Consider the following 24343-nt stretch of genomic DNA (forward strand, 5'->3'; position numbering starts at 1 on the left):
CTTCGTAGTGTTGCGCAAGGTGTCCTAGTAGACTAGCTTGCGTAGTGTTTTTAAGGTTCTCTTTCCTTCCCCCGCTCAGCCTTTAGTTGGGCCAAGGGGTTCCGGGCTGTTTGCTGGTTTTGGAGTATTGCTCCTTTACTCTTCTCTTCTCTTCTTGTTTGGCATTGGTTCACTTCCTCCGGTCTTGGCTTCTCCATTGTGTTAAATGGTATTCTTTGTTTTGGGTTTGTCGGAGTTTCATAGTCTTGGAGGGTTCGTATTAGAAAGTACGTTTTCACACAGGTTTTTAGAATGTGCTTTTGTACTGACAAGTACAGTTCCGAATTTTAATTTCTGGTCTTGATGACTGCTTGGTGTGCATTGCCCCAGGATAGTAGGGCTCCAACCATTTCGACAACTCGTCTCGTCAGCCGGGGCTTCTTGCGTGGCTTTCTTGTTGCAGTCCGCTTCCAAAATGGCAGGTTGCAGTCTTTCCCTCTGTTTCTGTGGGTGTGGCCTGGCTGGCCGATCACGTGATACCTGTGTGTTAGCGAGCGTGCTTTTACGCCAGAAATTTTTACTTGGGGGGGTGTTCAAAATAAAAAGGGGGGTGTGCTCTCAGAATCTATATATATAAAAGAGAACGCACAAAATCCTTTGTCCGCTCATCACGCTAATACGGCTGAACCGATTTCTTTCATTTTTGGGGGGTTGTTAGGATTTGGACCCTAGATGGTTTTTATCATATCACTTTAATTTTCAATTACCAGTGTCTTGAGATAATTGACCAATCAGGTGTCAATACGTAAAAAAAATCCTTTGTCCGCTCATCACGCTAATACGGCTGAACCGATTTCTTTCATTTTTGGGGGGTTGTTAGGATGTGGACCCTAGATGGTTTTTATCATATCACTTTAATTTTCAATTACCAGTGTCTTGAGATAATTGACCATTCAGGTGTCCATACGTACAAATCCTTTGTTATTAGTTCATCATAGGTATAAAAATAAACGTATTTATATGCAACCCGCATGACCCTGTGACTCGGCGGGTTAACATAACTGACAGGCGCTATAAATCACTTGAAAGCGAAAAAGTAAAAATTATCTAAGTAACAAGGTTTATTGCGTTCCGAGGTGACCCCAGCGAAGCGGGGTGAACGCTGCTAGTAATGATATAATTTTTAAACAAACTCAAACAAGAAAACAGTATGTTTTGTTACGCAACTATTGCAATACTACTACTACTACTACTACTACTAACTACTACTACTACTACTACTACTACTACTACTACTACTACTACTAATAATAATAATAATAATAATAATAATAATAATAATAATAATAATAATAACAGCTCTTCACAGTGGTAGGTCCAATAAAGTAAGTTCACACATTTGAGCATTTATCATTATTACCAAACTAAGTAATACAGTGAAACCTCTCAAAACGGACATCGGTGGAACCGATTACTTGTCCGTAAATGAGAGGTGTCCCTAAAAGGAAGGGTTCTCTCTCATAACACCACACCACACATATTTATGGCATGGAAGAATAAGAAAATTTGTCCTCTTATGAAGATGTCCACTATTGAGAGATGCCCATTAAGAGAGGTTTCACTGTATTATGAATTAACCTCCACTATTTTACCCAGTAATTACATGTGAATTGATTACATACGAATTATTGTATTTATTTTGCAAAATTGTGCTATTATTTCAATTTATTCATCCCAGGAAGTTTTAGTGGGTGATTTTTTAAAAATATTAATTGGAAAAAATTTTCTCGTCTCATGCTGAAATTATATTCGTTTAGTAATTAATACTGTACATAGTTCCAATTTCATTATTTTAATATTCTAACCCTGTTGTTTACGTTAATTGTTGTAATATTATTTGATCTCTTAATCTCCGTTCCAGCCTTTTCCTGTCTACGTTATTCGCTCTGAATATCTATATATATAAAAGAGAACGCACAAAATCCTTTGTCCGCTCATCACGCTAATACGGCTGAACCGATTTCTTTCATTTTTGGGGGGTTGTTAGGATTTGGACCCTAGATGGTTTTTATCATATCACTTTAATTTTCAATTACCAGTGTCTTGAGATAATTGACCAATCAGGTGTCAATACGTAAAAAAAATCCTTTGTCCGCTCATCACGCTAATACGGCTGAACCGATTTCTTTCATTTTTGGGGGGTTGTTAGGATGTGGACCCTAGATGGTTTTTATCATATCACTTTAATTTTCAATTAGCAGTGTCTTGAGATAATTGACCATTCAGGTGTCCATACGTACAAATCCTTTGTTATTAGTTCATCATAGGTATAAAAATAAACGTATTTATATGCAACCCGCATGACCCTGTGACTCGGCGGGTTAACATAACTGACAGGCGCTATAAATCACTTGAAAGCGAAAAAGTAAAAATTATCTAAGTAACAAAGTTTATTGCGTTCCGGGGTGACCGCAGCGAAGCGGGGTGAACGCTGCTAGTCTTTCATAAGAAAACTATTCATTGATTTAGTTGTTTTCCAGAAATCCAGTTTTTCAATTTACAAATATTCTGTATCTTTCTGTTTTGTCTTCTTTAATATGCCCTAATTTTAATAATCCCAGGGCTCATAGTGGTCTGGTCTCTTGTAAATAGTTGAAAAGTAACCAAAAATGGCCAAAAGCACACGAAAAAGTGACCAAAATCTCATCATGCCCCTTTTTTCCTTTGTCAATTTCTCCGTCACCTCTCTATTTGTTTGTGTTTTATTTCTTCTTTACTTCTTTTTGAGCTTCCTCCTTTCTTAGGTTTTCAAAGTAGACCTATGCTTTGTAGTTACGGTAAGCAGACTTAGCAGATGTAAAAAGCTTCTGAGTAAGTGGAACCAGTTCTGGCCTATTTCCGAATTTCTTCATCCCAAACATTATATTTAACTTCGCATTAATAGTTCTCAAAAACGTGAAATATTGAAATTCATCACCTACTCTTAAGAAGAACATGCAAGAAGCATAACACAAGACGAACACGATGATCCACACAAACACACACACACACAACGTTGAACGGAGAGTTAACTATTACGAGAGAAAACTAAAAGATTATTATGATAGAAGAAAGAATAGACACAGAAGAGTTCTCAACCCCACCTTGAGAGCTAAAACATCCACCAACCGTCCATTGTGCTTTAGAAAGAATAAAAACTGAGTGAGAATAAAGCTGACTGTTTTACATGTGGCAGCAAGTACTGAAGCTTTCAGAAGAGTAATGAGTAACAAGTTTCTGCCTTTTTCCATTTATTTTTATATTTTTCTTAGAAAACTGCCAATGCAAAACAAATCACACGAAAAAGTCACTTTACCTCTCAAAAAAGTAACTTTTAGTGACCAACTTGAAAAAAAAGTAAATTTAGTTAAAGAAGTGACTCGTTATGAACCCTGATCCGCTCAATGAATTTCCGTGAATAAAAATATACTTTACAAAAAATTAAGCTAGCGCCAAATGCGTTCCTGCATAGCAGTAGACTCAGTCTAAAATATAATTCTTACTTCGATCAATCTCTTCATTTCTATAAACGTTTTGACTACATCCTTCTAACGTCCGTCCGTTGATACACCACTTGCAGAGGACGCTCGAAACCAGCCACAGAGCTTTGGGGTGCCATGAATATGTTAGGAAGGGCCAAGTCATTAAAAATTGTCTTACAAATATCTAAATTGTGCATTTTGTATTGAGGTCTGAAGGGGACATGAAAAATTTAGGGAGAGCCAGGCCCTCCCTAGCCCCCCGCTGATTGCGAGCCTGTTGCAGAGTAGCACTTACCAACTGAATCTGGTATAAGTTTATTACTATATTGTCACATTTTTCCTTATTGAGGAGGAGGTAGGTGAATGACCGCTCAAGACGTTGCCAATTTCAGTCATCTGCATCTGTTCATCAATCTCTTTTCTCGGAAACGATCACAGAGCCCAGGAGGGTAGGTATCAGCGGTCTGTTTTGTCAATTGTTTCGATCGAAATACTGCCCGAAACAATGAGGTCGTGTGGTTCTCGAAGAAGTACATGAGAACGAGGTCGCTTAGTATTTTGAAGTGAAATAAATAAATAAGAATATTGCCTTCTTTTCTAAACGCTAAACGTTTTTTAACTTGATGTAATAAATAACCTATATGATACTGATTGATACAATTGGATTTGGGGGAGTATTCCTTTTCTATCCAGGGGTGTGTGTAAAGAAATTTGGAGGGGTGTTGGGGGGGTGTAGATTACTCCCTGATGGAGCCCGCGTAGTTCTGTTTCTCTGTTACTCCTTCTCCTTAGTCTGGGTTCTTTTGCTTTGGAATGTCCTTTTTTCTGTTTAAAAAGATGCTATGGTTTCATTTTTTGTGGTAATAAATTTGTTGGGGTCATCCCCTTCCTCCTTTCTCCGGAGGTTTCATTTGGTTTTTATATTGTAGGTTACAAAGGAAAATTTGTGCTTTATACCACAAGTAGTGGTTCTTTGGTGTTCACAGAGGGTGAGCGGGGATCGAAAAGACCTAACTATGTCCCAGTCGACCTAGCTTGGCGACTTCACGTAATCTTTATATCCAAGTGTGCAGGACTGGGGCAACGCACACCAAGCAGTCATTAAGACCAGAAATTAAAACTCGAAACTGTACTTGTCAGTACAGAACACAATTTCACCACGATAACTCCTATACATCGTAAAGTCGTGTGTGAAAACGTACTTGTTAATACGAACCCTCCAAGACTGTGAAACTCCGGAAAACCCAAAACAAAGAATACCATTTAACACAATGGAGAACCCAAAGACCGGAGGAAGTGAACCAAGGCCAAACAGGAAGAGAAGAGAAGAGTAAAGGAGCAATACTCCAAAACCAGCAAACAACCCGGAACCCCTTGGCCCAACTAAAAGCTGAGCGGGGAAAAGAAAGAGAACTTTAAAAACACTACGCAAGCCAGTCTACTACGACGCCTTGCGCAACACTACGAAGCCAAACAAAAAATAGGGGTTCAACTTGGAAAACCCCGAATACAGCTTCAAAAATCAGATATGAACTTGGTTGAATACGCAAAAGTACCAATCAATTTCGAAACCAAACAAACAAAATATACTTTTTAAGAAAACTGAAATTGAAATAAACAGACGGGTCATTGAACACCACAGACAACTAGATCCAACACTTAAAAGAAAAAGGGGGAACTTGCCCTAAAGAAGTGCAAGTTTCGCTTTAGCCAACATGATACAAAAAGAGGCAATCCAGAGAAACACAAGTAGCTCTGGACTCCCCAAAGGAAATATTCCAACCACAACAAATAACAAGAACGAACCACAACAAGAACGAACGACACAGGTGATTTCCTCGTAGTGCAGAGGTGATATAAAAGCATATTCGAGATGCAACGAAAAACAGAGTTTATATATTTGGTGGCTTACGCAGTAACACCATCTATAACACCAATTTTTTAAAACTGACTTTCATTCCCATCTTTCGATGGGCGGGCCGTAGAAGGTTACGCCTTCTCTTTGGCCAGTGGTTTAGATTAATAATTGTTAAGTACTGTAGAGATGATCGTCAGGTTTCAATAAGATGTTGGAGAACCTAGGGTAAAAATGTCAAATTTGATGCGCCTGTGAAAGGAGTGGTAAGCTTAGGCTAAAAGTCGTGGCCTATGTGCTCGCATCTTTATCGATAGAGATGTGGATGGGTTTGGTATATATTGCGCTCCGGGTTGTAGTCAGGTGAATTTGTAGCTCTTTCGTAAATGGCGAGGAGGTGGTCCAGAGGAGGATATCCAGAACGTGGGAGAGCAGGAGTCTGGTCCAAGAGATCGGCGATTGTAAGATGAGATGTAGTTATATGATGTGTGATATAGCGGGTTCGGAGGGTATATAGATGGTCCAAAATTGGGGGCATGGTGGTATTTTGATAGAGGTGAGCGTTTGCGGTTTGATATGAGAGAAAATAGGCGATGCGTAAAGCCTTTCGCTCGAGAAGTTGGAGGCGGTCATAAAAGTGTGGTGGTGCTGAAAGCCACGCTAGATTGCCGTACGTCATAGCTGGATGGACAAATACTTTATAGGTGTAAAGTAACACTTTGGCGCTTAGGCCCCAAGTTGTTCCTTTCAAGTTACGTAATAGGTTTAGACGTTGGCGGATGTTTTTCTCGAGAGTGGCTAAGTGTGTGCGCCATGTTAGATGTTTATCAAAATACACCCCAAGATATTTAACGCTGTTTTGAAGTGGAATCGCTGAGCCGAGTACCGTAATATGGAGGCGTTCAGGATTTTGGGAGAGGCAGTATTTATGTTTCCTGCGAGCAAAGAGCGTCATTTGTGTTTTAAGTGGGTTCAGTTTTAGTTTCCAACGTAAGCACCATGAGATTAAAGCGTCTATTGCTGTTTGTAAGTGAATATTGATGCGGTTACAGAGGAGCCGAGAGCAAGATAGGCAGTATCATCGGCAAACTGTCGGGCATAGATTGGAAATGACGGAGAGGGCATATCGGCTACATATAGGATATATAGCAGCGGAGAGAGAACGGAGCCCTGTGGCACTCCTGCTCTCAAGAAAAATTCATGCGAGTGTCCCTGGTTCAATTGAATGAAGGCACGGCGTTGATGTAGAAAATTTGCTATCAGAAGGACATAATGCAGTGGGAGGAGACGTTTGAGTTTATATATTAATCCCTCATGCCAAACAGTATCGAAGGCGCGCTCTATATCGAAAGAGATAAGCACAGATGGAAGGTGCTTATTCAAGTGATTCTGAATGAGTGATGAGAGTTTGAGGAGCTGATCACTGGTTGCGAAAAATGGTCGGAATCCTGCTTGAGTATGTGGAAGAATGTTGTGCTGTGCCAGAAAAGGATGGAGTCTTTTAACTAGAATCCTTTCCAGTGTTTTGCTAAATACTGAAGTCAGGCTTATCGGTCGATATGAGGTAACTGATGTCGGATCCTTGTGAGGTTTTGGAAAGACTACGAGTTTGGCAAGCTTCCACAGGTTAGGAAAATATCCTGTTGAAAGGATGACGGTGTAAAGAAGGGCGAGCAATGTATGAAATATTGGTGGTGCCTGTGAAAGTTGCTGATAATTGATAGAGTCTGGACCAGGCGCGGTATTAGGTCTGTTATGAAGAAAGTTCTGGATATCCTCTCATGTAATTGGGGCTAGGAGGCCAGTGGCATCAGTAAGTGGATCGCCAAACTGTGCTCGTAGGGTTTGCTGAGTGGAATTACCTTCTATTTCAATATGTCGGTGAGAAGGATGCGCAAATATTGGATCGGAGTGAGGAGTAAAGACGGTTTCAAAGTATTGTGCAAAGGCCGTTGCCTTGTCCGTATCTGTAGTTGGAGCCGTATCATTTATGAGTAGAGGATATTGCGGACCATGTTTCTGAAAAGTCAGGCGTTTAAATAGGTTCCAAAATTTTGTTGTATTGAGCTCAGTCTGGAGTTTTTTACAGGAATTCTGTCAAGTAAGGCGTTTTTTGGCGATGACATAATGTTTTACCATTCTCTGAAACTGTTTATGAAGATGGAAAAAATATGGATCATGTGTTTTTCGGTACTCGGCAAGGTAAGCGTGGGAGCGATTCAGAAGTGAAAGTGCATATGGAGGTAAATTAGGCCGGAGTGGGTGGCAAGTATGTTTCGGTATGGTATGGTCGGTGCCATCACTAATTGCTTCCGTGAGAATCTCTGCTAAATGATCTATGGATTCAAAACTGGTAAGAGTGGGATTAGTTTCGGCGAGTCTGGTCGAAATGTGAGTTTGATATTTGGTCCAGTTGGCCTTATGGAAATTGTATTTCGGAGTTGAAGATACTAGAAGTTGGGTGCCAGCGAGTTGTTGTATCGTAAGTAGAATCGCCAGATGATCACTCCCAATGGTGCCCAGAACTTCAATAGTAGAGGAAGTCAAAAGGTTATTTGAAAGTATAATTACATCGGGAGTGGTTCCACTTTCAGGGCGCGTGGGGTGTGGAATGTCAATGAATGATGCGTTGGTAGTGAGCAGAAAGTCTTGGAAGCGTTCTTTTTGAGCGGCAGTACAAGAATGGTAATTAAGGTCAGCCAGTAGAGCGTATGTTTTAAAATGGAGGTCCAGATAGGTGAGGAAACGATATGGCAATATTTGAGTTGATCGAACATAAATAGTTGCGACTGTGATAGCATGGTCTGGAAAATAAAGGGTAACAACTACGTGTTCCGGATATTGTTCAAAATGAGGTGGAAGAAGTGAACGTTTCGGTAGGTAACACTTGACGGCCAACGCAGCACCGTCTCGGGCTACATTCTGCGGTAAATCGGAACGAAGTAAATGATAATTTGGCATATAGCAGTGGTTAGATTGTTTCAGAAAGGTTTCGTTAAGAGCTATACAGTCGACATTGTGAGCTGCTGCCATCGTTTCCAAAAGCAATCTGTTGGTGTTCAGAGAGCGTACGTTGTTGAACATGATACGGATGACACTCTTTCGCTGAGGTGGATGATTCATACTGCTGTACCAGAATGGAAGTGCAAATAGATGTATAATCCTGAATAAGTAGCTGTCATATGTAAATGGAAAATATCATAGGCCGCCTTCTGAATATGTTCCAGGATTCGCTGACGCCCAAATGGAAAAAGAGTTTGGAGGATAAGAGTCGTAAAACGAAGTACGTTTTCGATAGTAGGTGGCGGAAGGAGTGATGTTTCAGTACTAGTGGTTGTGGTTGTAGTGTTAGGATCATTATGAACACGGAGCGGAACAACAGTTTCTGGTTTGGCAGGGTTTGGTTTCGGTTTGCTGGTACATATAACACCAAAGACACCAAAGACATCACCTTCAAAGTATATCACAAGTAACTAATAATTGTCAGTGAGACTTTTAGTTTTGGAATTTATTATTTGCAACGAGCAAAGCTTTAAGTAGTACCTTTGATATATTTGCCAAGCAACAAATAACGCAACATATTCTGCTGTAATCGGTCACGAAAATAATTTTGTAAACCTGTGAACTGTCCGACAGTAGTTACAAAACTACAGTGCTGTCACCTGTTGATCTTGTATCCTAGCTCAGCGGAAGTTATGAAGTTTCTACAATCATTCAGCTGTCATTCGTCGAAAAGTTTCTGTAACACCGCCTGGAGGAAAAACGACACCTACCAAAATTAAAGGTTACTTTATATTGTTGATGAAAATGATAGTAAAAGAATGAAAGTAAAAGTATACACTTGCACGGTATTATGGACGTCTCATGCACACGTGCAGTAGCCGTTCAATTGAACATGTGCACACAATGGCTTAAGCACCGGTAATTTAAATGTGCTTCATCTTCCCAAATGCACATGTGCACATGCACGGCTCAAGCATGGGTTATGTACGTGCGCTGCACCCATGCAAATACACATGTGTACATAACGGCTTAAGCACGGGTTATATAAATGTGTGCTTCATCCATGCAAATGCACATGTACACATAACGGCTTAAGCACGGGTTACGTACGTGCGCTGCATCAATGCAAATACACATGTGTACATAACGGCTTAAGCACAGGTTATATAAATGTGTGATTTATCCATGCAAATGCACATGTGCACATAACGGCTTAAGCACGAGTTCTGTACGTGTGCTTCATCCACGCAAATGCACATGTGCACGTAACGGCTTAGGCACGGGTTATATAAATGTATGCTTTATCCGTGCAAATGCACATGTGCATATGGACGACTTAGTCACTGGTTATATACGTGTGCATAACCCACGCAAATGCACATGCGCACATACACGAGTTATGTATGTGTTCATCATCCACACAAATGCACATGTGCACATGTACGGCTTATGCATGGATAGGGCACATGTGTCGTACACGTACGTGTTGTCTGGGATAGAACGAGGAAGTAATTTTCAGATGTATAGAATAAATTCTTCGTATTTACTTTGGTGTTTCTTTTTTAACCAATAGGGGGTTACTTTCCGAATGGCCCTCGTATAAATATTTGGGTTTGAATATGAAATAAAAGTCTTTTATAAACTTCATTCTTATTTATGATATGTTTTATTTTTGCATCATATAAATTGGAAATAGTTTCCCTTATGATCTTGGAATAAGCTAATTTCCAATAACATACATTTGTGTAGCCAGATATAGGTTTGATTTTGCTCATACAAATGTTGTTAAGTCAACCCTGTTTTTCCAGATCTAAGCTTCCCTTGGGACCAAAAGGACGAAATCGAAGAATATTGTTGGGTGATTGATCATTGTTGTCTTCTGCTTCCGGTTTCACCACTCTTCTCTCATCGTCTTCCTTCTTGTCCCATGGTTGACGCACTGCGGAACCAAAGATCACGTAAAAGAGGTTACCCAAGATGTACACAGCCGCCGCAATAAAGAATACGTTCCGCCAATTGGCTTGGCTTGGCTGCAAGAAAAAATAATAAAAAATAAATTAGTTATAGTTATTTCAATTAAAGTTTTTTATTTTTGGAAATTTAGTGTTTACTACAAAAATGTGTTACTGTTAGAAATACGCGTGTCACAGTTAGTTACGTGTCACTGTCAGGAGTAGTCCAATAACAATACAATTTCCTAGTTAACTAACTAATTAAAAAAACAAACTATATGGCCTATGTAACCAAGAGGTTCAATGCCGCGTTCACAAAAACTCTCCGTTGACTTCTATCCTGAGCCAACTGGGTCCAGTTTCTCCTTTCTATTCCTATTTCTGTGAGATCCATCTTAATATTATAATCCAATCAGCGCCTAGATCTTTCTAATAGTCGTTTTCCGATTGGTCTTCCAGCGCCTTTGGTGCGGGAGACCCGTGTTCGATTCCCAGCGGGAGCTCATGTGGTTCGGATTCCACGTTAATCAGTAGGTCCCCGTGTCATATAGCCTCGCTGCTGAAAGAGACGCTAAACTAAAATCAACTCAGCTCAACCGATTGGTCTTCCAGTTAAGACCTTGAAAGCATTCCTACTTTCTTCCATCGTGTCATATAGCCTCGCTGCTGAAAGAGACGCTAAAATAAAATCAACTCAGCTCAACCGATTGGTCTTCCAGTTAAGACCTTGAAAGCATTCCTACTTTCTTCCATTCTGGCTACATGACCTGCCCACCTGAGCCTCCTAGATTTGATGACCCTAATTTTGTTTGGTAAATGGTATAAATTATGAAGTTCTACGTTATAGAAATTTCCGCCACTCCCTATTCCCGTTCCTGTTAAGTCCGAATATTCGTCTCAGGATCTTCTCAAATTCTTTCAGTCGACGTTCTTTCCTGAGAGCAAGATACCATGTTTCGCAACCATACAACGTAAGAGGCATGATTATCCTTTTATATATTTTAAGCCTCACATTCCTTGACAGAATTTACGACGACAAACTACTGCTACTAAACACTGCATGTTTTTACATTAAATTGCAGAAGTAACAATTGTCATTGGCATATATTTTAGAACTTTAAAAAGTAGTTTTTATCCTCTTTTTTTCAAAAGAAATGCGTATAAGAATTTACCCTCAAGGAAAAACAAAAAAGATAAAACTGTTCCACGGACTTCAATTCATCTCAAAAAGCCATTACTCACTATCTCTTACTGCTTCTGCTCTATGAATATTAATAATGAAACCGGAAGTGTTAATTGATGTATATCACTTCCGGTTGCAATAAAGAAATAAAATCAGAGTTAAAATATGAAGTACTGAATCCACATTAAAAAAACTGTCGCTTTTTACTTCCGTTTTATCCATTATGCAACGAGGGTTCCAACCGGAAAATGACAGACTGCATCATTTCTGGTTATTCTTTTGAAATCTCTTAACGTTCTTCCACTGTTGGAAATAAACATTTAAACCGAAAGTACTAGAAAAAAATTCAATCATTCATCGGTTTAGTATAGTATTGAGTAAAATGTTCTCTTGAGATGCTGAATCGATTACAAAAAGAAAAAGAAACAAAGAGAAAATCCTTTTTGCTACATGTTCCCATGTGTATTCTATGGCGATAAACTTGAAACCGAAAAAAAAGTACGGTTTATTGTCACACACTTACGAATTAAAGGTGATTCCCTTCAACTTATTCCCCTCCCCTCTTGGAGCTTCTTCGTGGCTAAGGGTTTACCGCACACGCCTTTGGCGTGGGAGACCCAGGTTCGATTACCGCCGGGAGCTCATGTGGTTCGGATCCTACATCAATCAGTAGGTCCTGCCTCATATAGCCTCACTGCTGAAAGGGACGCTAAACTCAAAATCAACTCAACCCCCTTCACCTCTCTATACACATTTTCGTACGAAGTTCTCATTGTAGAAAGGAGTTGTGGAAATCTTCAGGTGTCACTAACTTGAGTACTGCTGCCGTTTTTTGATTCATCTTTTGCACAGTTTGAAAATGAATTCCCTTGAGGGCGGATTTCAGTTAAAAAAAAAAAAAAAGCACGATGGAAAATCCATTGAATAAGATGGGTGTTCCAACGCTGGAGTGTTCTTAGCTGCCAAAACTACTTAAATGTTAAAGCAGTATGCGAAGAAGCATTGTCATGATGCATAATCCATTTATTGTTCTTCTACAAGAGAGCCCATTTCTGTCACTTACAAAGAGTGTGAATTGCTATAAACAAACATATAAACCTAGTATACGTTGCGATAAGTTTGTGGCAAATTTGAAGAAATGATACATGATATAAATTGGAAATATCTTTTCTTATAAATCCATATCGAGAGCGCCTCATGGCGTCTCTACAAGACATTGAAAATATCAACATTCAATAGATTTTATCATTCAGATTAAAGCTAATTGCCTGCAATGCCCATCAACCCGTGATACGTAGCCCTTCTACTGGTTGCCTAACACAAGGATATCAGCCTTAGCAAACGCACTACAATCTTAAAATGATCTCTGAAACATTGAATAGAAAAATAACGGCACTGGTCTTTATTTTATTTTGTTTTATGTCAAAGAGAACTAACACATCTACAGAAAATTTGGAATCGACGAGGGAAAATGGTATATTTCTATAATGTGTGGTTGCCGTGATCTCATCGATGACATGAATTGGTCCCAAACATATAAATGTAGTATTTTAATATATCGCAATGATTTTATTATAGGTCGAGTCTAAATGATGGTCCGGGCGACTTTTCCCTTCACCAAATTTTATTACAAAGTAAAATAAATACAAAATGTATTTGATTTAATGTCTCCTTCTTAATGACCAAGTGAAGGAATATCGATGTTTTGCCGAATGCCCTTTCTACTCATGGCAGTTTCCAGAATACTTACATGTTAGCAGGTTGTAGCTTAGATTGGGATAACCCCCTCAGCTCAAGGGGGCTTCGCAAGGTTTTCAGTTGAAGATGGGATCTTTAGTCCAGTGCGACATAGGATAAAGGAAGAGGTGTGCTCCTAGTTCACTGCGACATAGGAAGGTAATGGTTAGGCGATCAGTTGGTCGACTGATACCAGGTCCTTCGGTGTTTGGGCTTTTATCTCTCCGTTTCGGGTTCTTTCGTGGGGTCCGTCTTCTTCCGGAGGTCCTTGGTGTCTTCCGTGTCGGATTCTCATCTGCTAAACTGTTTACAATCAATAACACGTGTTGTGTTGACATGTGCTTTTATCATGATGTGGGGACTTTTACAATATAAATGTAGAAGTTCTTAATAACAGCCTATGTTTTATTAATTTGTTCTGTGTTTTATTTCCAGCTTTTCTCGTTTCATTTTGAAAATTTTTGCACAAAATTTTTTGCCTTGATTTTCTTTTCTGAATCTAGAATAAGAATCCTTATGTGTGACGAGAGATTCACGAAGGGTGTGATATAACATTCGGATTTATTGCGTAATATTATGCATCTTTAAACGTTAATTTTGTTCGTTAATTTACTTTATTAATTTATAATCTTGTAGTATGAATCATGTAACATGAAAATAGTTTCTGAGATCTAAGATTCGGATGAACTTGTGTTACATACGAGACTTTAGAAACTTCTCATTGGAGAACAAGACAAGCCAGGAAGCAAGATTAATTTTACGTATAAATATTGCAGGGGCGTCATTTAGGGGGCAGGGAGGGGCATTTGCCCCCCTGAGTTTGGGATGTATATAGATTTTATCAATAGAATAGCAGTAAATCAGTGGAAAACGCGAAATTTTGCTTATATCAAGGGGTCTTGCCCCCCAAGCAAAATCTGAAATGACGCTCTTGCATATACAGGGTGAACCTAAAAGACATGCACAAACACAGGGAGGTGATTCGTGACATGAAACGAAGACAAAAAGTCCTCTTGCATGCTGTCATGTACGAGTGACAGGGGTGCCTACTTTGAATGGATAATCGAATCCTTATAATTGGAATGGAACAAAAAGATGTGCACAAACTGCAGGAAGTGATTTGTGACATCAAATCTAGTTAAATGCGGTTATGAACATCAGCAAAATGGTACATTAGGCAGTTGCGCAGAGAGAGAGAATTTGTGAACATCTTTCTGTTCCATTCCAATTGCCAGGATTCGATTGTCGATTCCAAGCTGGTACCCCTGTCACTAGTATATGACGCGAAATTCGACAACATGCATATACATATATGTAGAATAGATTTGAAGAAATAATCAGTAAAACTAAACTATTAAAATCCCCCTCTCACTTTGAATAACACAGAAAAATACTTTTTTTTTCATATATCATTAGGGTACAAAACAAAGAAGGCGACGTTTGAAGTGATTACGAAACATCACAACACCAGTCTATAATTAGCAGCATCAGACGACATACTGGCGACCGACCGAGCTCTAAATTAATTCTGCACATGTTTCCCAAAGCCACAGCCAAAGTTCACCGCAACGAAAAACTTGTGTTTCAAATTTAATTTCGCAAAATAATAATAATAATAATAATAATAATAATAATAATAATAATAATAATAATAATACTTCAGTCTTATTTCCTAATTGCCGCTCTGTGTATGAACTTGTTTAATGTCTTACACTAGAAGTGTCTTGTCAATATGGTGAAGCATCAACAAAGAATTACTGTATGTTCTGTTGCTATCTTTGTACAATTTTATATTAGTATTCGTTAATTATTCGTAATGTATCATATTAATTTTATACTGAATTAAAGGTTTATATTTTGTTGCATTCGATGTTTAATTGTTTTCTGGTTAGTATTGCTTAATTATTCCTAATATTATTGATGACGCATTCAGATTAATTATTTAGGGAAAGAAAGAAATAACTCACCCTGTCTCCAATGATGAATCCAGCTGCAGTTGGTGCCATAAATCCTGCTATATTCGCAGAACAATTAGTGATACTCATTAAAACTCCAGCAAATCTTGGAGATATGTCCATATGGTTGACTTTAAAACCCGAATACACTCCACCGTTGAGTCCCACACCTATCGTCAAAAGAGCCACTGTGAGCACCTGATTGCAACCTGTATAGGACGCAGCGACTAGGGCTATTGCTGGGCTCCATTGTCCTGTAAAAAATAAGCAAATTTATGTAATACTCTTTAAATACTGTAAACAGAACGTTAATTATCAGTGTGAATTAGGAATATTGTTTAGTTACTAAGTTTGGTATATATTTGTTAACCATGCAAATAAGAATGAGGAATATGGGAATATTTTTTAAAGAAGAAACTGAGTCATGATCTGTGTATATTTACAAATACTTTGGAAAACTTGTGGCGTTCAGAGCACAACAGAATCAAGTCCAGTTACGCAACTTCTTGGGAACAGAGAAATAAAGTTTGTACGGTACGCATAAATACATGATATACAGGTTAACTCTGCTTTTACATCATGAGAGTTATTTTCAATATTTGGGCATGAGCCTTCTGAGCTCTGAACAGAGCTTCAAATAGAGATATTAAAGATTAATTATACCCAAAATGCCCAAAAAGGGAACTTAATTCTTTTGTGCACTGAACGCGCCAATTCGCCTGGTGGGAATAGAAAAAATACTCTCAGAAGTGACGTGTAGGTAATTGCACACATCAACGATGATATGTGTTGGAGTTACATTGAGTTGAAATCACATGTAAAGTAGAATTGGAATCACATGTATTCTGCATCATCAAATGCAATTTTGGGAATTGCTCTTCCAAACAATGTGATAACTCCTTCTGTCAACGTGGTAGTGGATGTTGCCTAATCAAGAATTGTGAAGTGTACTGGCCCAAATATTTACAAAGAATTGCTGTTGGATTGAAAATGCCCACATATGCTTGTTGTGCATACTAGGCATTGCTTCGCATATGAGTCACCCACTTTCGAAAGTATCTTGTCTACTTTATTACAAATTTTAATTTATTGTTTTGATTGGTTAATACCGAATTTCAGCTAATTTATCCCATTTAATGTATTCTGATATTTAAATTACATTTTATAAAATTTATCTTGATTTTCTTCAGGCATAGAAATTAAAATTATAAGAAAATATTTGATTTTTCGAAAGTTTTGTAAAGTGGACAAGAGAATTCTTTGGAATTAGCAACTCATATAAAACTGGCATTATCTCTGAGAAGTAGATTTTTTGGAACCTTTGATTTCCTGCACTCTGCTACAAACCAGACTGTAGTTTCTCCTGAATAATAATAATAATAATAATAATAATAATAATAATAATAATAATAATAATAATAATAATAATAATAATAATAATAATAATAATAATAATAATAATAATAATAATAATAATAATTCTCTGTATGACGAATCAGATCACCCTGACATTACATATAAAAGTTATTATTCTAGATCCGGAATTACATTTCGGAAGCTGAGGCAGTTCTCCTCCAACCTGTATTCCTACTGTAATGGAATGATTTGGTTTCACAGTGCCAGCAGTGCAATAGTGCAAAAATTTTGTAATCCAATACTTGCCTATTAAGTACAAATTCGAAATGAAATCTGTTTTTCTCTCTACCATGTTAGCAGCACCATACACTAAATGCAAATGACTTCTCGAAATTAGCGATTTGCATGTTTGCGTTGCGACTGTTGGAAGAAACTCTTATGACTCCTTAAAGTTTGTTCTATAAATTTAGAATCGCTCCTTTAAATAGCAATATAAGAACCATGTGAATGCAAGTTCTATAATAGACGGCTAATTCTGTAAAATTCAGAGACTGACTGGAAAAAATGAAATTCAAATAAAATCTTTTAGATCAACTTCCCATGCTTATGTTCTTTAGACTAAGCGAGAAATATTAAGGTAAGTGAGCGGTATTGTGGGAGAAAACGGAAGTACTTCGAGAAAAGCGACGGACACAATGTTTCCAATACAAAATTACTTGGTTGGGGATCGAAATAGAGATCCCACGCACCGGAAGCACGTTCTCTACCACTGAGCCACAAATTGTCCAATAAATCATTGTGACACAAGAGCGTTTTTTGGTTAGTATAGGAGGGGCAATTGCCTTCCCCCGAGTTTAAGGAGCACACATTTTTTAAAAAATAAATTGTATATTAATTTTTAAAAACCGTGAAACTCTTACGTCGGTGAAACGCCCTGCTAAACCTAAAATGATACTACTGTTGTTACACAAAAGGAACAACATTTCCATTGTATGAATGAAAACAATAAACACTTACCAACGGAATTCAACACTTTCCTGGTTATTGTATGCGACGCACACTCACTTGTGATCATCCAGTCTGCCATATGACTAGCTACTATAGAAAATATCCACATCGCCAAATAGGGAAGCGCAGACAAGATTCCATTCTGATTATTATGGAAAAAAGAAAGAAAGAATGTTAGTGTTTATCGAAGACAAAAAAAAAAAAAACAAAATATATTTCTAGATTTTTTTATCGAAGCTTAACGAAATAACAATTCTTACTATATTTATTCATCAAGTTAATAAACTTCTCTTGATATATCCTGACCACGTAAAAGCAAATAGATTGGATTTGTACGTAGTTTTTGTTAAACCCCGTCTGTACTAACGGTGTTGCCAGGTCGGAAAGTCAAAATATCTGTAGATGTACCGTAAAATATCTACTATAAATCGATATTTTTATTAGAACATCTGGCGAAATATGATATATACTATGGAAGAATTGTTGGAATATGTGGGAGGAAACGGAAGTATCCCGAGAAAAACCATGGACACGGATGTTGTCCACCATAAATTTACTTGGTCGGGAATCGAATCAGGGACCTCACACACTAGAAGTAAGCACATTGACATTGATCTATCGTATACCCCTATATTTCAAATCAGTGGCGGGTTTTAAGGAAAGTCACATTACTAAAAATTAAACTTTTTTCATAATCAACAAAGGGCAGAAAACTTACCTAATGTATTAAGTATTGAGTACAAGAATAGGGATGCGCTCGAGTCGAGACATGTCTCGAATCTCGACTCGACTCGACTCGAATTCGAGTCGAGATTCGAGTCGAGACACACTTTGTAAAATTCGAGACGAGTCGAGACAAACGTATTTCTCGACTCGAATTTTCGAGTCGAGACACGAGTCGAGTCGAGACGGCTCTTAAAAATCTCGACTCGACTCGAATGTCTCGAAAATCTTTCTATAATTTTTAATATTATTTTGAAGAAAGTATTCACTCAGAAACAGCCTTGAAACCAATTCCAGCTTTTATTCCTTCAGAAAGGTACAGAACTCATAAAATTAATAGTTAATCTTTAAAGATCAAGATTTAATTTTCAGCTCAATTCAGTTAATTAGAACTAATAGTTAATGTCGTTGTATTTGGTTGTACTGCAAATATAATGATAATAATAATAATAATTGATTATCTAGTTTGTGTAAAACTATTATCCGTAGTCTAAATCTAGTTTGTATAAAACTATTGCGATAAAGTGAACTTCATAAATTCTCTGAATGAGCAGTTGGTAGTCTATAGTAATTTAGCATAGTTATAATTATTGTGTTTTCGTTCCCATGAACGCAATAGGGATACGTAACTTCTGGATTATTCGCTTGCCCAACTATTCTGAGGCTTTAATATGTTGCAGCATATCACGAGCTACGGATAATATATAATGTAACATTTGTTGTACATCGCATATTATGATACGAGACTATTTTACATAGTATATCTTATCTAATATAAATAAAATAAAGAGTTTGTTTGTGTGTTTGTCTGTCTGTCTGTGCGACCTGGGGACCAGACGAGTGGACTGAGAGTTCCCAAAATTTGGTCACGGGTACCTTAGTCCAGGCCCCAGATCAAGACGAAGCGTTTTTTTTTAAATTTTGAACCAGGGGGTCTCGGGGGGGACGTTTACTGGGACCGACCTGGGGACCAGACAAGTTGACCGAGAGTACCAAATTTTGGTCACGGATACCTTGGTCAAGGTTCCAGTCTAAGGCGAAGCGTTTTTGTCAAAATTGGAACCAGGGGGTCTCAGGGAGGCGTTTAGCGAGACATGTAGTAAAAGTAATCCAAACTAATCGACATTAGTGTCAAATCCATAGTTTTCACGGTCGCTGAGATCAATGGATTTCCATCAGCGATGATTTGCAAATTCAGCTACTACTGTATGTGGGCCGGCTGTCAGCGGGTGAGGAATACCGAGACATGTATAAATAGCCCATATTGATTGATACTAGTGTCAAATCCATAGTTTTCGCGGTCACTGAAATGAATGGTGATACTTCCATAGGTGTTGACTTCCAAATACAGCCCCCATGCGAAGAATGGGTATATTAAGCTAGTATTACAATAAATGGACTGCTTGGATAACAAGAACTAGTACAGATAAGTACCATTCACTTCTATGAATAGGTATTTTTTAAAAGGATTTTTGTAAACACTAAGTTATAAAACAATGAACTACATACAGTAGTTATGGTTTTGGTTCCCAACATAAAAGAAATATGGATTGTTCATGAGATATTGAACTTCAACTTTCACTCTGGAAAATTTCAATTTTGGAGTTAGGCCACTTGGCATCAAAGCAGTTCACTGTAAGATAAATACATTCCGCACATTAGTAACATAGTTGTTCAGGGGCCTTCGATTTCCATCCTCTCAAATGAAAGCTGAACGATTGCTTGATACATGCTGACTATATAGGAGAAATAGTGTATTAAGTTTTCGAGCTTTGGTGCGTATCCGTATTTATACTCTGATATAATTTTAAGTTCACACTCAAATCGAGCTAATTGTTTAATGCATTTCGAAAGCTTTTGTTTTTATGCAGCTCATTAAGGAAAATCTATTTCATAATCGTAACATTTATGTACTAAGAAACTATGAACGTAAAGTGGACTCGACCTAGCCCCGTGGCTGCTGTGACTCAGTGGCACAGAACTCACCCTTGGTGTGTGAGGACTCTGATTCTGTGTGTGTGTGTGTGAACTCCGCGGCTAGTGTATGCGTCTTTGCCGTGGAAGACTCGGGTTCAATTCCCGGCGCGAGCTCATGTAGTTCGGATTCCACGTTAATCAGTAGGTCTACATTTCATATATCCTCGCTACTGAAAGAGACGGTAAAGTCAAAATCAACTCAACAATATATATGCGTGTGTGCTTATGTGAATTTCCTTGTGGCTGTATGGTTAACACATACGCCTTGATCGCGGGAGACTCTGGTTCGATTTACGGTGGAAGCTCATGAAGTTGTTACCGGTATCCCACTTTAAACTGCCGATCCATACCTCATATAACCATAAATATAATATATATGCCTTTGATACACTTATTTTCCGACTTGGAAGCCATCGAAAATTTCCGGACACAGAGTCCCGTAGACCGAAAATGAGAAACATGGGTACAGAGTAAAACAGCCATAGAAATTTAAGCTTTTTAGGCTAACTTAATCCTTACATATAATGCAACTAGCTTGGCCAAGTTATAATGGAGGAAATGCTATCATTGCAACACTCTGATAATAGAAAATGTTCGTCAGGTATTACTATCCCCCCTCTCCTGCAGAATGAAAACCCTGACTAAAACTCAATATATATATATAAAACTATTTTGTGTAATGTAACAAACAGTGGCGGATGTTTCCTTGCAGAGGTCCTTACGAGGGTTCGCTTCCATCTTCCTCTCCCCAAGAACTAAAATAAATTTAAAAATTGCTATTACTTGTTAATCTTGTACAAAGGACGCAATTCAAGTCCCAGTGTAACACCCCTTCACATTTAGATTTTTCCCCTGGAAGAAAGCCAGTTATTATTGTTTCTTGATTTCTCAGTCTCACCTACATAAACATACGAATAGAATTACAGGATAGGACATGTTTAGAGTGCTTGCACGTGACATCTAACTATATTTCTCATCAAATGTGTCACAGATGAAAATTTCTGTTTGTACTGCCTCTATTTTCTGGTACATATGTTTCATTTATGTTATGTTGCTAAAATTCGTTAGGAAACAAGTACAGACTGCGCCTGTGTGCCTGACAAAACGTAAATGTACTGGATAATTATTTCTTCACTTTTTTCCAGGAAAAAAAAGTAACCCATCTCATGTCGGCTAACAAAAGGAGATAGCGGACCAAAGATAGCCGTTGTTTACCTAAGGTCGTTACACAGCAGAGGTTTCATTCAGTCAGAGGGAAAAGAAAAAATAATTTAAGGTTTCTACATTTGTTTTGAACTGCAATATACTTCTTTCTTTTATTTTAAGAACCATTTCCTTCTCATTTGTCTGCATCAGAAAAAAAATGCAAAAAAATCACTAAAATGTGCCTATTTACCCAAAGTACGTACTAGATCACTAGTTCAATAGTAAAATCACTAAATCTAGTACGAAATCATAAATGCGGCATCCCTGGGTTGGAGCGAAAGTAATTGTTGGAGTAAAAACTAGTCCGTATTTCTACTGCGTTCTGTTGTTGAATTCACAGAAATGTTCAAAAAGAAATTCACGAAGTAAAACACGATCCTACAAAAGACTGTTTACTTGCTCACTGGTTTTAGTATTGTGAACTGAAACTCAAGTGTGCAGTCATGTTGAATACTTCTGTCCCTTTCTACTTTACAACTTGAGGTGGGATGAGGGTCAGATCTAGTGATATACCGCTAAAGGAAGTGCTTCAGTAGCGGTATGTATTGTTTATACTACTTACAACGTTACCCCCCCCCCACATAAAATATAAATTCACCCTTTCTCCCTTCCCGTTTTCGAATACAATGAACCGACTATTTTGCTGAAGAAAGATGCTAAAAGAAAATTGAAACATCTGTGTCTAAACTTTCTTTGAAGCGCAGTCTTTCGTATTTGTAAGGTTTTGCGAGTGTTTTCGAGATAGCCAAATCTTTTACCATGGACTCCTGCTGCGAACTGACCGTGAGTAAACACCCGATCACGCTGTGCTCAATTTTTCTCGCATACGTGAAATGGGTTTGTTGTTTCCAAATCAAATAGGAAGTTACCTTGTGCTTTTGCATTTCTGCACGCACACAGGTACTATTGTTGTTTTAATGATCAGAAGAAATATCAAAACCATCCGATATATATGATACAAAACAGCTAACAGAGGGAGGCAAAGATAAAAGTAGGCCTATACCAAGTTTTCCGCGTGGTACCATTATGGAGAATAAATATTTGATAAAGTCACGCAGATGCGCTTAAACCTATTCCATCTGCCCTTATAATTTTTCTGGTCTTATCAATTTCTCAGGAGAATACGTACAACATATGTCCAAATTCTATATATACTCTTTCTAAACTAATGAGTAAACTCACTAAGAACACCAACTGATATCAATAAACAGGAAAGAAAACAATACTTTATACTTCTATCATTTGGTACACATCTCTATGAAGCACAGCTTGTTTCTTTTCGAAATAGCTCCTTCGTGTCACAGCTGTGGTTAGTTTTGTTTTGTGTTAGGATGAAAGAGAGAAATGCAACATTTGCTTCGCGGTGAAGTTATATATATTATTAAGATGAGCGGTGATAAGCGAGGTTTAACAAAGAGTGCCTTTCGGATGCACAATTTAACGGGTAGTTGCAGTCCGTGTTGAGAATCGAACCAAAGCTATGTAAGACATGTTAATATTGAGCTCTTTTGTGGTAAAAGTGAACTTCAGAAACACACAAAAGACTTGAAACATCAAGCTAATGTAAAGCAATTAAAAAATAGCCTACCTATCGCTGCATCTTTTCTGTGGCTAGGAACATGCAGTGTGTAGCAACAAGAATCGTGTTAAGGACTTTGTTTTCGAACATAACATTCCCTTCCACACCATAAAAGACAATATAATGTTTGTTAAAAGAAAGTGCACATAATATTTTTAAATTTTGTTTGTGATCCTATCATGCACAATTATAAATAATGCCTTTCATACTACGAGAATGAGTTCAACTATACGTCATGGCCCCTCTAAAGCGGGGCCGCGGTGGCTCAGTGGTAGATCGTTCACCTCTGGTGCTTGGGGACCCTGGTTCGATCCCAGCTCACACCAAGTGAACTTTGTGGTGGACAAACACCGTGTGCGTGGGTTTCCTCGGGGTTCTTCCGTTCCTCCCACTTTCTTCATTCCACGATTTCACTAATTTCTCATCATCACCCCTCTCCTTTAGCCTAACCGCCATAACCGTGGGACGTAAAACTCAAAGATTTCACTTCATTTTTTCCCTCGAAAGTGATATCTTTCAAAATTATTTATTGTTAGATATTGTAAATTTACGGTATCTATTTTAGTGGACGGGAAATTTTGCATCTAATCGGATAATTTCATGGCTTCTAACAGGAATTCGCAGTTACGAAATTTGCATCACTGTCTTTTGAAAGGATGCCTAGAAAAAATACTACTAGAAAATAACTGAAAACACAAAATGGATTTGATAGCCAAATTCACGTCATCTTGGTGCGTCATCATTTTTCTTTAAATATTTGTATTTAGTATTAGATTAGAGTTTAGTGTCCCTTTCAGCATCAAAACTATATGAGACGTGAACTTACAAATTAACGTGGGTTCAGAACCACAGGAGTTCCCATCGGAAATCGAACCTAGGTCTCCCGCACCAAAGACGCGTACGCTAATCATATGGACAAGGGTGTTCGATATTTAGTAATGTGTACATAAAGTTGTGAAATTGCGCTTGTATAATGGAATGCAATTCCTTCTACTGACATAAACCTTCACAATACTTAGCTGGACAAAGTATCTTAAAAAGAAAATGTCACTCTTTATGTTTCAGTTCCTGGTTCGACTGAAGGATGGAACAAATTGCAATGAGCGTTTTAGGATCCTACTTTGTGTAGTTGATTCATCATAAACTTGGTATTTGATACGGATATGAACTATTACACTTATTTGGTGTTTATTTCTAAATAATAAGTCCTAATACAATTTCATAAAGTTGTAATTCTTCTTTAGTTTGTATCACTTTACACAATGACAAATCCAAAAGGTGTGTTGTATCGGTGCAGTACCAGTTTTTC

At 38.0% G+C, this 24343-nt stretch overlaps 1 protein-coding gene across 2 annotated transcripts in view; it reads right to left on the reverse strand.

The window, feature by feature from the left end:
• Positions 1 to 10013: 10013 nt before the first annotated feature.
• The window catches only part of LOC145680284 (putative inorganic phosphate cotransporter), a 73442-nt gene continuing 59112 nt past the window's right edge, over positions 10014 to 24343 (reverse strand). For both annotated transcript variants that reach the window (XM_081750643.1, XM_081750642.1), the window contains exons 7-9: positions 17559 to 17691; positions 15198 to 15439; positions 10014 to 10388 (exon numbers count right to left, since the gene is read on the reverse strand). In XM_081750643.1, coding sequence (XP_081606769.1) covers positions 10149 to 10388; positions 15198 to 15439; positions 17559 to 17691 — 615 coding nt within the window. In that variant the 3' untranslated portion in view covers positions 10014 to 10148. The remainder of the gene's footprint in view (positions 10389 to 15197; positions 15440 to 17558; positions 17692 to 24343) is intronic.

Source organism: Thermobia domestica, chromosome 3 (assembly GCF_964235325.1).
Source record: "Thermobia domestica chromosome 3, izTheDome1.hap1.1, whole genome shotgun sequence".
NCBI classification, from domain to species: Eukaryota; Metazoa; Arthropoda; class Insecta; order Zygentoma; family Lepismatidae; genus Thermobia; species Thermobia domestica.